Raw genomic sequence first — 12,979 nt, 5'->3', positions numbered from 1 at the left:
GGTCAACAATACTACTAGTGTAGTAACAATAAATACTATTTGTTTATGAATAGGATTAGTCTATGGCCTTTTGTGACAGTTGTCAATATTTGAAGTGTTTCAGTTTAGTTTAATGTTTCTTGCGAAATAAAAGTTCTTGTGTTTTTCATGATGGCGTATTAATTAATTACCCATCCACAAAAGTACAAATACAACAATCTGGCGACGAGACGACTACGAACAACGTGTGATAACATAAATACCTAATAGTGAAAAGTGAATGTGTTGAATTTCGAGTGTTTAGTTTTGAGTTTATGAAAAAAAAACAAACGCCAAACGGTAATAGGCGAACTTTAAAATCAAGAGGAACTAATAATAATTGCGATAGCGAATAGGTTCAGTGAATGACGAAGATATTCAGTATAAATAATAATTAATAATAATTCGGTTGAGGAGATTCGACGATTCCTTCGGGATATTGAAGAACAAGAGGAATATCGAGATTGCGCTGCAGAAAAGCACGCAAATTATAAGATGTACTTAATTTCAAACCTGGAAGTTTTTACCGGAGGCAACTGGAATGCATACAAACAACAACTAGAGTGTTTCTTCATTTTAAATGACATTGATGCCAGTAAGAAAGTACCACTACTTATCACAAAGCTCGGGGCGAGTGTCTACGAACTTCTTACAATTATATGCACTCCAGACTCACCAGTGGCTCTCACATATGAGCAAATTTGTGAAAAATTAGAGAAACATTACCATCCTGTTAGAAATTATGCACTGGAACAAGCTGAATTCAGAAAGAGAAACCAGAAAAAAGACGAAAATTTAGACAAATTCATACTTGAACTAAAGAAGTTGTCCAAAAATTGTAATTTTAAAAATCTCAATGAAGAGCTCAAAGAACGGCTTCTAAATGGCACTTTGTATGAAGCAGTGAAGTTTGAATTGCTTAAACAGGCAGACCTACCATTGGAAAAATTATTGGAAATTGGAAAAACTGTGGAGACCGCATATAATTTAACCTACAAGAGTGAAGAAAAAGAGACCCAACAACAAATGTTCATGGTAGAAAGGGACGGAGGCTATGGTCCGCAACATGAGGAGACCAAATTTAAACCACAGGCAAGACAAAGTGCTAGAATTTGTTTTTGTTGCGGAAAACAGGGGCACATGAGAGCTGAATGCACTTTGCGAGGGAAGTTCTGTAGTGAATGTGGTATGAAGGGTCACATTTTCAAAATGTGTAACCGAAATAAAGGTAATTGGAGGATGAAAACCTTAAATAGGGCTGATCAGGTGACAACTTACAATTCAATTGTTAATGAGGAAAAGTGTGAGCAGAAAAATGACACTCCGGAACCGGAGCTCTATGATATGTTTTGTATTAGAGAACAAGAGAGGATTCCATCGGCAAAGTTAAGTATCCAAGTAAGTGGCAATTTATTGGAGTTTGAGGTTGATACCGGACCAGATGTAAATACCATTACATGTTCTAATAAGGAGCAATATTTCCCAAATTTAGAAATAAAGCAACCGAATGTAATTTCTACAAAATTCGACCAGTCAACCTCAACGCCATTGGGTGCTTTGGAAGACTTAAGTTTGTCGTATGAAACTGTTAATGTAGAAAAACAAATATTTTATATTGTAAAGGATGGATTACCAAAAATTATGGGAAAAAAATGGCTCTCTGTATTTAAACTTTATCTTTACTATATCATATTGTGTAACATCATTCAATTCTGTAGAGATGTATGGCCTGATAGGAATAATGTAAGACGAGAATATGATTGTTATTTTTCTAGAAAAAACGAAATTACCACGGACCAGGACTGTGTATTGTGGGGTTATCGAGTCATTATACCTTGTTCGCTTACTGATGAAATAATGAAATATAGTGATGATAGTGAACTATTTCTGTCCGAGGAGAAGGTTATGGCAAGGGACTACCGCAAAAATAAAAAGAAGTGGTTGCTTGGTGTTATTACAATTTTTATTGTACCCGGTGTGACTTATGAGATCGAAGTTGAGGGGCAAAGTTGGAAACGGCATACCAATCAGACACTAAAATATAGTCAGCTTTTAGAATAGTTATATTTACTTAAACATTTATTTACTATGTGGGGGAGAGTGTAGTAACAATAAATACTATTTGTTTATGAATAGGATTAGTCTATGGCCTTTTGTGACAGTTGTCAATATTTGAAGTGTTTCAGTTTAGTTTAATGTTTCTTGCGAAATAAAAGTTCTTGTGTTTTTCATGATGGCGTATTAATTAATTACCCATCCACAAAAGTACAAATACAACAACTAGATTAGGGTTGCCATACGTCCCGGTACGCCGGGACATGTCCCGGTTTGAAGCACGGTGTCCCGGCGTCCCGGCCGATAAGAAAATTGTCCCGGTTTAAAAATCATAGTTATTTAGTAGGGGGCTGGACTTGGTAAATAATAATATACCTACATTTCTACGTTTCGTATGGCCAAAATTAAAAAAAAATGTATTATGGTACCTACTTTTACCTAATGTCCAATATCAGTTTCTCAGACACACAATAATTAGATGATTATGTAAATTATGTTATTTTATACCTTTTAAAGTCTGTAATGTAGAGCTCGTATTTCAGGCTCCCAAGGGCCTAAAACCTCATCAATGGAACTTCGGCCCTCCGAGTAACTCTTGTATACACATAGGACACATATTATTGTTGAGTAACACTAGCGCTGCTTTCTTACAGATCGACCTTCGGCGTCGCTTAATTTTTAACAAATATAAAAATTTGATTTGAGAAGCTTGGCCTTTTGCCTCGCATGAAAGCTCACCGCGCTGGTTATAAGTACGCTTCGGGCTTATTAAGTAATGTGGAGATTTCTGAGCTCGACCTTCAGCCTCACATTTTACCTAAATTTTTGGTTTGTCTTCCAAATCTCCTCTTCTTCAGCTTAGCCTTTGACCTCGCTGCGCCAAGCTCGGCCTGCGGTTTCGCTTTTTAATACAATGGACATTGGCTGGCGTCTATGCTCTAGCTGAGCTTATCCTGAAGCACGGCTTCGACCTCGCATGAAAGCTAGCCTCACTGGGGAACTTCGGATTTTTAGACCCGGCCCGGCCTTTTTAACACGCTTTCACAATTTTGTCAAAAAAATTTCGCGCTCGCTGCGCTCGCGTTTTTTGCTGGTTGACCCTGAATCCCCTGAATCTACATGGTAGCTTGACTGCTCAATGAATAATCATTTAAACACATGGAAAATTTATCTCCGAAACTACTGTGCTAAAATTTTGAAAAAAAAAAAAAACACAAAATAGTTCTTTACCTATCTATAGGAAAACCTATTAGAAAGGTGCAGTCAAGCGTGAGTCGGACTTAATTATAGACATTTCACTCACTTTTCACATGAAAAAATACATTGTTATAAATTGTGTAACCCTTTAAACGCGACGCAAGTCCGACTCGCACTTGGCCGGTTTTCTTTAAATGTCCCGGTCTGAGTCCCCACACTTATGGCAACCCTATACTAGATTCCAAATTTCGATCGCTCGTATTTCAAAATTTGGCATTTCGCCGTTTTCCACCGATTTTCGAGTGACGAAATCGAGCGATCGAAATTCAAAAATTGGCCCCCAGATTATTTATCATCATCCCTTCCGACATTGACCCTGATAAGTTCAAATAATCAAACCAGTCTGATCCGAAATAAGGAAATGTATCGTACATTTTACTTCCACATCAACCTTTCGCGATTCAAGCTTCTGATAATCTGAAATATCGCGTTACCGACCCTAGACTTATCGTACGTCATCTAAGGTCAGGCGATTGTGTGTCACCTCTGGTGGGCCCATGAGAAGTCGACCTGCCACACTTATTCAAAAAAGACTTATGCGTCACATTGTTTTTGTGTAGGTATGTCATTTTTGTGCATTAGGGAGCATTTCACATGACACGACACCTTCGCGTTAAGATAAGGCGATCAGCGTGCCATGCATGTTTGCTTGCTGGTTATTGACAATCCAATGTCAAGTACCTAATGGAACCTAGTCAGTTGTGGCACACGTAAAAATTGCAGCTTGCTCTTTTAACAATGTGCATTAGGTAAAATCTCGTGTAGTAGAATCTTTAAACTTATCGATATAAAAAACGCTGTACGTTTGCAAACTGATTCTACGTCTCAGTTACTAAAATGACAAGTTTATTCCATGACTCGTAATTAATGCGGTCCAGGACAACGCGGCAGATTTTTTTTGTTATCGGTATCAAAACAATGAAATAGATGAATTGTCATGGGAACATTGGGAACCTAACTAACTGAAAGCGATAACGAAACCGAATAGATCTAGTGGATTATAATCTTACACTTTGGTTAGACTTTTAATCCCATTCATCACTAGAGCCATTTAATAACCTCACCAACCCACTTCTTTAATTGATCTGAAAGTAGGTATTTACCTATTGTTTACTTTTCGAATGTTCCGCCGTATGAGTGTATCATCGTACGTCAATAATAGCCTTCGATTAGTTAAAATCAGCCATTAGTGACGTACTGTAATAACTAAATCTCAGCATTTAAAAAAAGATTTCGATTTATGACACGTTCATCGGTTTCGCAATCGGTTATGAAAGCGATTACTTTTAAAATACCATTTAAAAATTCTAGAAACCTTATAAACTAAGAAGTAATATAATATAAACGTTTTAATTCAATAAAGAATATGCATGGATAGCAATGTGTAATAAATAACCATGGAATAAGTAATTAGGTGGCTGTAAGTTATTGACCATAGGATACACACAAGCCATCCCATATAATCTCAAAATGTTGATTTAAGGTACCTATCTACTATGTTTACATAGTTACTTATTAAGTTACGGTGGCGCAACGACCCAATGTGAGTCCTGGCCTCCGACACCAGATACCAGAAACCGACAGTAGATGTTTACATAAGTACATTTATTTTTTGAGCTAGCAGCTGGTGCAATAAAACCGCAACAGCAACGTTGCTCCAGTCGCCTCCCAAATGTTAATACTTAGGTCGTAAGTACTTAACCGGCAACCTGAGATAACATCTAACATAGGTGTAGACGCGTGACACCTTGAGACGTAATCTCACAGCCCAGGGTTCAACTTTCTGTTTGTTCACTAAACTCGACTTCTGACTCGGTTAATGTATATTCACCACTATTACACACCTATGTATTTTGTCATTGCGATCGCATCATATCTGCTTTTCTATGCATTTGGCTTGCCTAGTTTTTAGTTGGTTAAACACTTTTCCTACAGCTCATAAAGAAAAGAAAAAAAATGATTTTGCTTCCGGTTTGTAGTCGGGCCCGTATGAGAATTTTTTTTGCTGCTCTGCGTCTGATAGTTGTCATAAGTGAGCGTTTCTTTTATTTTTTGCCATTTTTATATATTGTGACCTTTTTTGCCACTTTTGTGTTATTTCTACACAAAATCTAATGGGATAAAAAAATGTCCCACAGTTTTTTTCCTCTTGTGTTACCATTTCCCCATATACTTTGTATGGCGGCAACAAAAAGGAAAGTTTGATAAATGTATGGAAATTTAAGTACACTTTTTTTCTCCTATAAGGATGAAAAGGGCGCGCGATCCTGACTAGAAATAATACAAAAGTGGCAAAAAATAAGGTCACTATATATAAAAATGGCATAAAATAAAAGAAACGCTCAAGTAACATGTCATTATTTGCCATATTATAAATAAGAAATTTTACATAAGCCACACAAGTGACACAACGCTAGAACGAAAAAACACAATTATTATTAAAAAAATGTATTGTAGGTACTGATTTGAAAAAAACAACCTCGATTACACACCTAATCATGACCCTGGCAAACCACTTATGTTCATCAGAACGGAAATAGATTAATCACGCAAATCTGCCAATGATCGCAATAGATGTGGCAATTAGAAAATTACCGTTGAACTATGTCAACTCTTGTCATCTTGTGTCACGTATTACTCAAGAATAATGCGAAGTCGATCTGTGAATACATTAAGTCAATTGTCATTGCTTTAAGCTGAGTATACTCCTATTGGTGTTAAGTATGTCGTTTACCTGCTTCCTAGTCGGTGCTGTTTACTTGCTTGTGTTGAGCATTGCTGTTTTGTATTTAATAGATACACGATTACTAAACGTAGAATAAAAAAACCGGACAAGTGCGATTCGGACTCGCCCAACTAGAGTTCCGTACTTTTTAGTATTTGTTGTTATAGCGGCAACAGAAATACATCATCTGTGAAAATTTCAACTGATGTCTAGCTTGATCACGGTTCATGAGATAGGTACAGCCTGGTGACAGACAGACACAGACAGACAGTCCCAGGATCCCGTTTTTACTCTTTGGGTACGGAACCCTAAAATAACTCGCTATTATATTTTATCTGCGTCGTTAACGTGTTACCCAATAGTGGGTTCAGAAAGGTAAATCTGGGCTAATATCGAAAAATTGTGAATTTGAAAAATGCCACTTCTGTGGACTAGAAGAAATCCCTGGGGTTAAGTTCGCCTTTGTACTAATGACGAATGTTATTTTTCCTGTTATGTTTTGATTTTTTCACAATAAATTGTTTACTACTTCTACAATACAATAAAACGTAACTACTCTGGTACTTACATATCTATCCCGTTTTTTTTAATTGAGCCTCAATTTAAGTATTACTGAAAAAATGGATCCCGCCACCTTTCTGTGAAGGTGAGCGTAAAAACTTTAGATGCCCATCATTTTGCGATGTCTACAGAAAAGAAGCGAACGAGTTATGCAACTATAAAATGTGCATGACCCAAATGTGTTTAATAGTTTGCATGGTATATATTTATTAATTAACGATCAATGTATTGTGTACTACTAAAGAAATCTCATATTTAAAAAAATACTTGTAAACGCAGTAAAAAATGCAGTAAAACTAATAATACCTAACGTTAACAATATTGTGGCACGAAGCGAGCGGTCTTAGCAAAATCTTTCCTGTAGTTAAGTTACGCAAGTAGGTACTTGTAGCTAATGAACATAATAATAAGTCAATACTGGGTAGGTATTTGGGTTTTCGCCTCGTCAGGCAGTCTAGGAGTTTCGGTATTTACCTACGCAATTAAATTTGTTTAATTTAGGTAATTAAATACTGTTTATAAGTTTATAACATATTATGAACTGATATAACTAAGGACCTAAGTAAATTGTATTATTATAGGTGGGTGTGTAATGCTTAATATAATTATAAAAAAACTATCATACATTTGTTATAACGCCACTTGATATATTATTGTATGTTATAATGTAATTTTTATTATACGTTTCCTTTATTATATTGTGATTTCATCTAAACTGTCATTGATATAATGCCTAATGTAATATAATTTTCAAATAGTATATAGACATATTTTATAGTGACATTTGTTATATTATATTTTTGTATAACGTAATACTTCATACAATTTTATCAAGTATAAATACATATATTGTATAACATTTTTTGTCATATTTCATTTACTGATAACGTAAAATTTTACATACTTTTTGTAACTAGTACGCAGACTACTGCTTTTGCTAGCTATTTCATTCTAGGGAGGCCGCAGTTCTAACCTAACCTAACCTAACCTAAACCACTTTTTTTCCTATAGTATTTTATTCTACGGAGGGGCAAAGTTCTAACCTAACCTAACCCTCTTTTTGTTAGGTAGTTATTCGTTTATGCGGAGTCGCAGTTCCAACCTAACCTAACCTAACCCATTTATGTCATGCAACTATTATGCCACATAAATATTTATGTGATGTCACTTGTTATAACAAATAATATGCTTTAGAGTATGTAATAATTATGGCAATGTATATTAGACGAAGTGTAAATATACCTTATGACCATTATACCAATAATAACATTATGTATTCCGTTAATTAGGTATTACGGTAGTATGCCATTTATTACGTTATTCAAAATAACGATATATCAAACTATAATATATGAAAAGTAATTATAACAAATGTAATGCACCCATTATAGGTACCTACACTTATGTATAGTACTTTTCACTCAGTTTAAATATAGGTAGTTATAAAGTTATTCTTCAAAAATAATTTGTGATCAGGTACAAGGATTATTGAGTCACTTATTTTAATCATAGTACACACCCTTTGAAAACTTTCAGTCTTTAGCACTTTTCTATTGTAACGACTCAAAGACGAATTCGAACATTAACAAAATAATATTATGTCATCGATACGCAGCGGTTTTCGCTCGTACCAATATATCTTAAGGGGCCCACTGATTAACAGTCCGCCGGACGGTATCGGCCTGTTAGTTGTTCGGAACTGTCAAAATTTTGTTCTAACTTACAGTCTGTTAATCAGTGGGCCCATTTAGGTATTAAAAGTAAAGTGATGACAAAATGGTATTTCTTTCCTCCTTTTAAATTTTAAGTCTTTCTAGAAAATGTCTGTCGACATCGTAAACTTAACCAGATTAAGAGTCGTATATCATAAACCGATCGTATATAGTTAACGTTACCCACTAGTAATTATTAACTTTGAGTAATAGCAGTGATCTGCTTTATATCTGTTTCGTCAGTCATTGACATTAATTGCTGGTCGGTGCGGGAAAAATATCAGTGCATGGTGTGTTGTAGGCACGGCCAGTCGCCGGTCGCGGCTGCGTATACCGCATGGTGTATAGTGTAAGCTTGGAGTGTATTATTTTAGGGGCGCCGGAGTCCGTCCGGCAAGCTCAATCAAGCAATTGCATAGTGGTATGGGCGTCGATCGGTGGCGCGCGCCTTTCGCCCGCTCTCGCCGCGCCCGCGCACTCCCGCGTGACAAAATGACTGACTCAGTACCGTTGTAGTTCGCAAATTAGCAAAAACGTTCACAATGTGTTGTGCGAGATTCACCAACTACTTGTTCCACAAGTTGAGGAAGTACACATGTGGATTTGCGAGCCGGGAAAGTGAGTAACTATTGTGTGTTATCGGTTAGAAAATAAGATGCTTTCGTTTTCTTGGTCATATCTTTACGGTCAATGTTTTGCCGATAACAAGTAATCATCAAAATCAAGTTTAATGTTTAATTTAATCGAACTATTTATAACATAGTAGCCAATATTTATAAGGAATTCCAACATGCGTACGCTGAATGATCGTATTTGCTACGCACATTTATGATGTTACACAGCGACACATGTGTTTATTTGTTTTTATTTTAACTCCATATCTTCGTCGCCGTCTTATTGGAAGTTTAACGCAACTTTTTCTAGAAACAACTTTCTAGTCCTCATTGGTGTTACTCCGACAAGAATAGACACAGGTTAAAGAGATGCAAAAAGAATAATGACCTGTTCTACCTACAAGATATTCACGTGTAGGTATAATAGTTCTTTGTAGCTGTCAACACTCACTGCTTACTGAGTAATGCCACATACGAGGGCTCTAATTTAATGCCTATTTGGTTTTACTGGACTTTGAAAGATTGTACACAAGTAGACTGTTTTTAAGTTAGTTAATTTATTTTTTTACTATATTTTTGTCTAGATATAGCTTTATAGAGATGTTAGTTATCGTACAATATGTTAACAAGCGTGCGTGTGAAAAACTGATTATTTACTTGAGCTGCATATTTAGCTAAATTTTATTGGTGCAAAGGTCAGCCGGCGTATTATGGATAGCTTTATCCATCTTTCTCCACGTGATAAAATAACTGTCACACTGTGGGATAGAAAGTGACGGACACCGTTTTATCACGCTGTCACGTAGACATGAACGACCATCATATCCGTACAGGTGTATCGGGGAATGAGACGTGTGCTGCGGATTAAAGTACGAAATGTTATTTTTAAGACTGAATAAATTAAGTTAGACCTACTATTTTTGCGTGTGTTTCCAATCGATTATTAATAGGTATCTATTAGTTTAGGATAGATATGTGTTGTTTAGTAAATACGTTTTACGTATTTACTAAACAACACATACCTTTATTTTGTACTTAATACAATAAATAATTTATTTATTTTATTCACATACAATGAATATATATGTTATAAAATGAATATAATTAATTTGCATATTTATGAAGCGTCCCTAAATTAAACTAAAGCATGTCAACATTAAGTTTACATACGTAGGTACCTATTCAACAGCCAAAATTTCACAGCAACATACAAAAGGTTAATATACTTTTCAATACGACCTTTTTCGTTACTTTATCGCAACAAACTCTTAAAATCCCTTTTCCTAAAGCAGTTCTGCTAAAGTTGTAGCGGATGTAGGAAGGCTATCGATATGACCCTTGGCTTGACCCCACTAATGGTTTAATATCAGCTTCCTACCACTATGAAGGCGATAATTTTGACATAGATAAACAAAGAATCTTTAGGTACTTATTTTTATTCACGCAACCCTACCTATACCTACCTGCAGATAACTAAACAAAGTCTTGTCTGATTCTTGATCATTCAATGAAAGATCATTTTAGCAAGGGATTGTAGTTACCAAATTAACATTACAATTCATAAAATAAGTTAATATATTCGAATTTTTAGTCCATTTCACCTAGCAAAAATAATTTGGAGTAGGTAATTTAATTTTACCTCCGCTAAATAACTCACAATACCTACAACATCCACAATCTGCCTACCGGCCCGATTCGAACTTTAAGATACGTCAATTAATAGATCTAGAAACGATATGGATTAGATATGTCAGTGTCATATGTGACGTTTCTTCAAACAAAAACGTCACTTTTGACACTGACACATCTAATCCATATCGTTTCTAGTTCTATTAATTGGCGTATCTTAAAGTTCGAATCGGGCAGGCATCTAAATAGCCGACGAGAAAAACGCGACCTCTGCTAGGCATATCGAATTTTTATACCCCCCGTAACCGCTGCAAAAACCTCAACCTCACCGTACGTGCTGTATCGCTAAGATCGTTATCTCCAACGTAAACACAGAATAAAATCTCGCATGTCAATTTTATTTTCAATTGAACAAATAACGTCAACCTTGACACCGCGGCCAAACATTATCCTTTTGTCTCAATTGGCTCGTAATTGTCTCAGACTTGTTCTCGTTCTATTCTAAGACACAATTTGCACCTACGATAGTCTCCAAATTACTCCTTAACTGGATATGAGGGGTTAACTTTATTAGCTAAAGTGTCGTAGCGCTATGCTACTACCCGATCTATTTTCTACAAAATAAGTAGGTATGTAGTTACGTAGGTTAAGGATAACGATCACGTAATACCAATTCTTTGAATTATTATTATTGCAACTAAAACATATAATAAACAACAATGCCCTGAACGAATTCACTAAAAAAATGTTTTTTATCGCGTCGGTGGCAAACAAGCGTTAAGCCTGCCTTATGTTAAGCTGCCACCACAGGCTATGGGCGCTTGCAACTCTAGTGGAGTTACACGCGCGCTGCCGATCCTACAAGCTTACAAGGATTTCTCCTTGGGAGCACTTGTGATTTCATTTCTTAAAAGTTACCGGACTTACGTAACGAACTGGTATTTTAATGAGTCTGTATGTAGTCTACATTATTTTTACGAAGATTAAAGACAGCCCACTAATAAACTACATATACCTACTCGTAAAGAATTTTAAAAATCTATGACTAATTTCAGCCAAAACTAATGCCAAAATTAACTTGCATTGAACAAAGTGAGAATACAAAGTCTATTAAATTGTACATAGGTAGGTAAGTGAAGTGTACGAGCTACATTCAAATTGGAAGCTAACATTTTTGTGGTATTTGTGTTTGTCTGTGTTGTGTTGTGCTGTGATGTCGGCTCGAGACTGCATGGGGCAACGTGGCACCCGATTACTACAATAATCACTAACCACATCGTTCGTTTGTGCGGAAACCACTAAAACAACCTACACGATGCCAAAAGGTAAGTCAATAATAAGAAGGAACGATGACCAACAACATGGTTCAAACATAGTTCATGGAAATCCCACAAGGATATATTGGGTCAGATAAACCGCAAAAGGGGTTTGGCTAAATTAATCAAATATTGGGATGTTGTCCGATCGTATGTGGAACAGAATGTACAAGCTATTGGTAAAACAAATATGGTTTTAAGTAAGTAAAACATATTTTTTCGGGGTGGAAGTGCCGTAAGATGTTACAGCGATTTTTTTCTTCGAGTCTCTTCTGTAAATTACCATGTCCCTCAACAAATGAATATATGTGTGTATTAGACTTAAGTGAATCGTTGGAAGCTTTTAATTGGTGCGGAGGTGGATAGCATGGCGCTCACGTGTCCCGGTCCCGTGGCAAGCCAGTCACAAAGTTTAAGGTTACTGCCAATCAACAAACAATGAAGGGATATTCCGATCTCAGACTATTCGCAAATTTCAAACGTTTAAAAACAGGACTCGAGTAAACTAGCTACAGCTGCTTTATGAAACTTTCAATTGGAACGGATACTTTTATAATGGTTCTTTCTGTTGATAATTTAATTTCAAATGGAATATGACGTTTAATTAAAGCTCGAGTCAAACTCGGCAGACATTTAATTATCTTTTGTAACAGCTGTTACTCAGAAAAGAGAAATATATTGATGATATTATATTGGTCGGATAAACAAGACGTGCTTTGTAATGATCGGTGAGTTCAAATAAATTTATCAACCACAAAACTAGAGACGCGAGATCAAATTGTTTATATAGACTTTATATTGATACATATACAGATTAGTTTGTAAAGGCAAGATTGGTATGACCGTGCGACGATTTTATCATTAGAACAGTAGCACACTGAGTCAGTTGATTGGCGGTCTCCTGTTACATCGTTGACGCCATCTGAATCAATGAAGTGCCATTGGCTCATTGTTTAATCGTTTGTTTTATCAGCTGTAATGAACATACTCAGCATACCCTACTCCTCTACTTGTGTTATATTGTCCCCACATTCCATGCTATGGCATCAAAACTTGGTGTAGCTTGAAGCATATTAAATTGAGGAACGTTCC

General features: G+C 36.0%; 1 protein-coding gene across 13 annotated transcripts in view; it reads left to right on the top strand.

Moving 5' to 3' along the window:
• Nucleotides 1-12,979, top strand: part of LOC134798191 (potassium/sodium hyperpolarization-activated cyclic nucleotide-gated channel 2) — a 287,708-nt gene that overhangs the window by 217,802 nt on the left and 56,927 nt on the right. Inside the window, exon 1 of one of the 13 annotated variants that reach the window (XM_063770546.1) lies at nt 8,599-8,946. The exons of 11 other annotated variants lie outside the window; for them this stretch is intronic. In XM_063770546.1, the coding sequence (XP_063626616.1) occupies nt 8,871-8,946 (76 nt within the window). In that variant the 5' untranslated portion in view covers nt 8,599-8,870. Of the gene's footprint in view, nt 1-8,598; nt 8,947-11,667; nt 11,897-12,979 lie in introns of those variants that run through there. One more of the 13 variants, XM_063770547.1, reaches the window with a different exon arrangement.

This window comes from Cydia splendana, chromosome 16 (assembly GCF_910591565.1).
Source record: "Cydia splendana chromosome 16, ilCydSple1.2, whole genome shotgun sequence".
Taxonomy (NCBI): domain Eukaryota; kingdom Metazoa; phylum Arthropoda; class Insecta; order Lepidoptera; family Tortricidae; genus Cydia; species Cydia splendana.
Note: the sequence above shows the minus strand (reverse complement) of the source record. Positions and strands in the feature narration are given on the sequence as shown.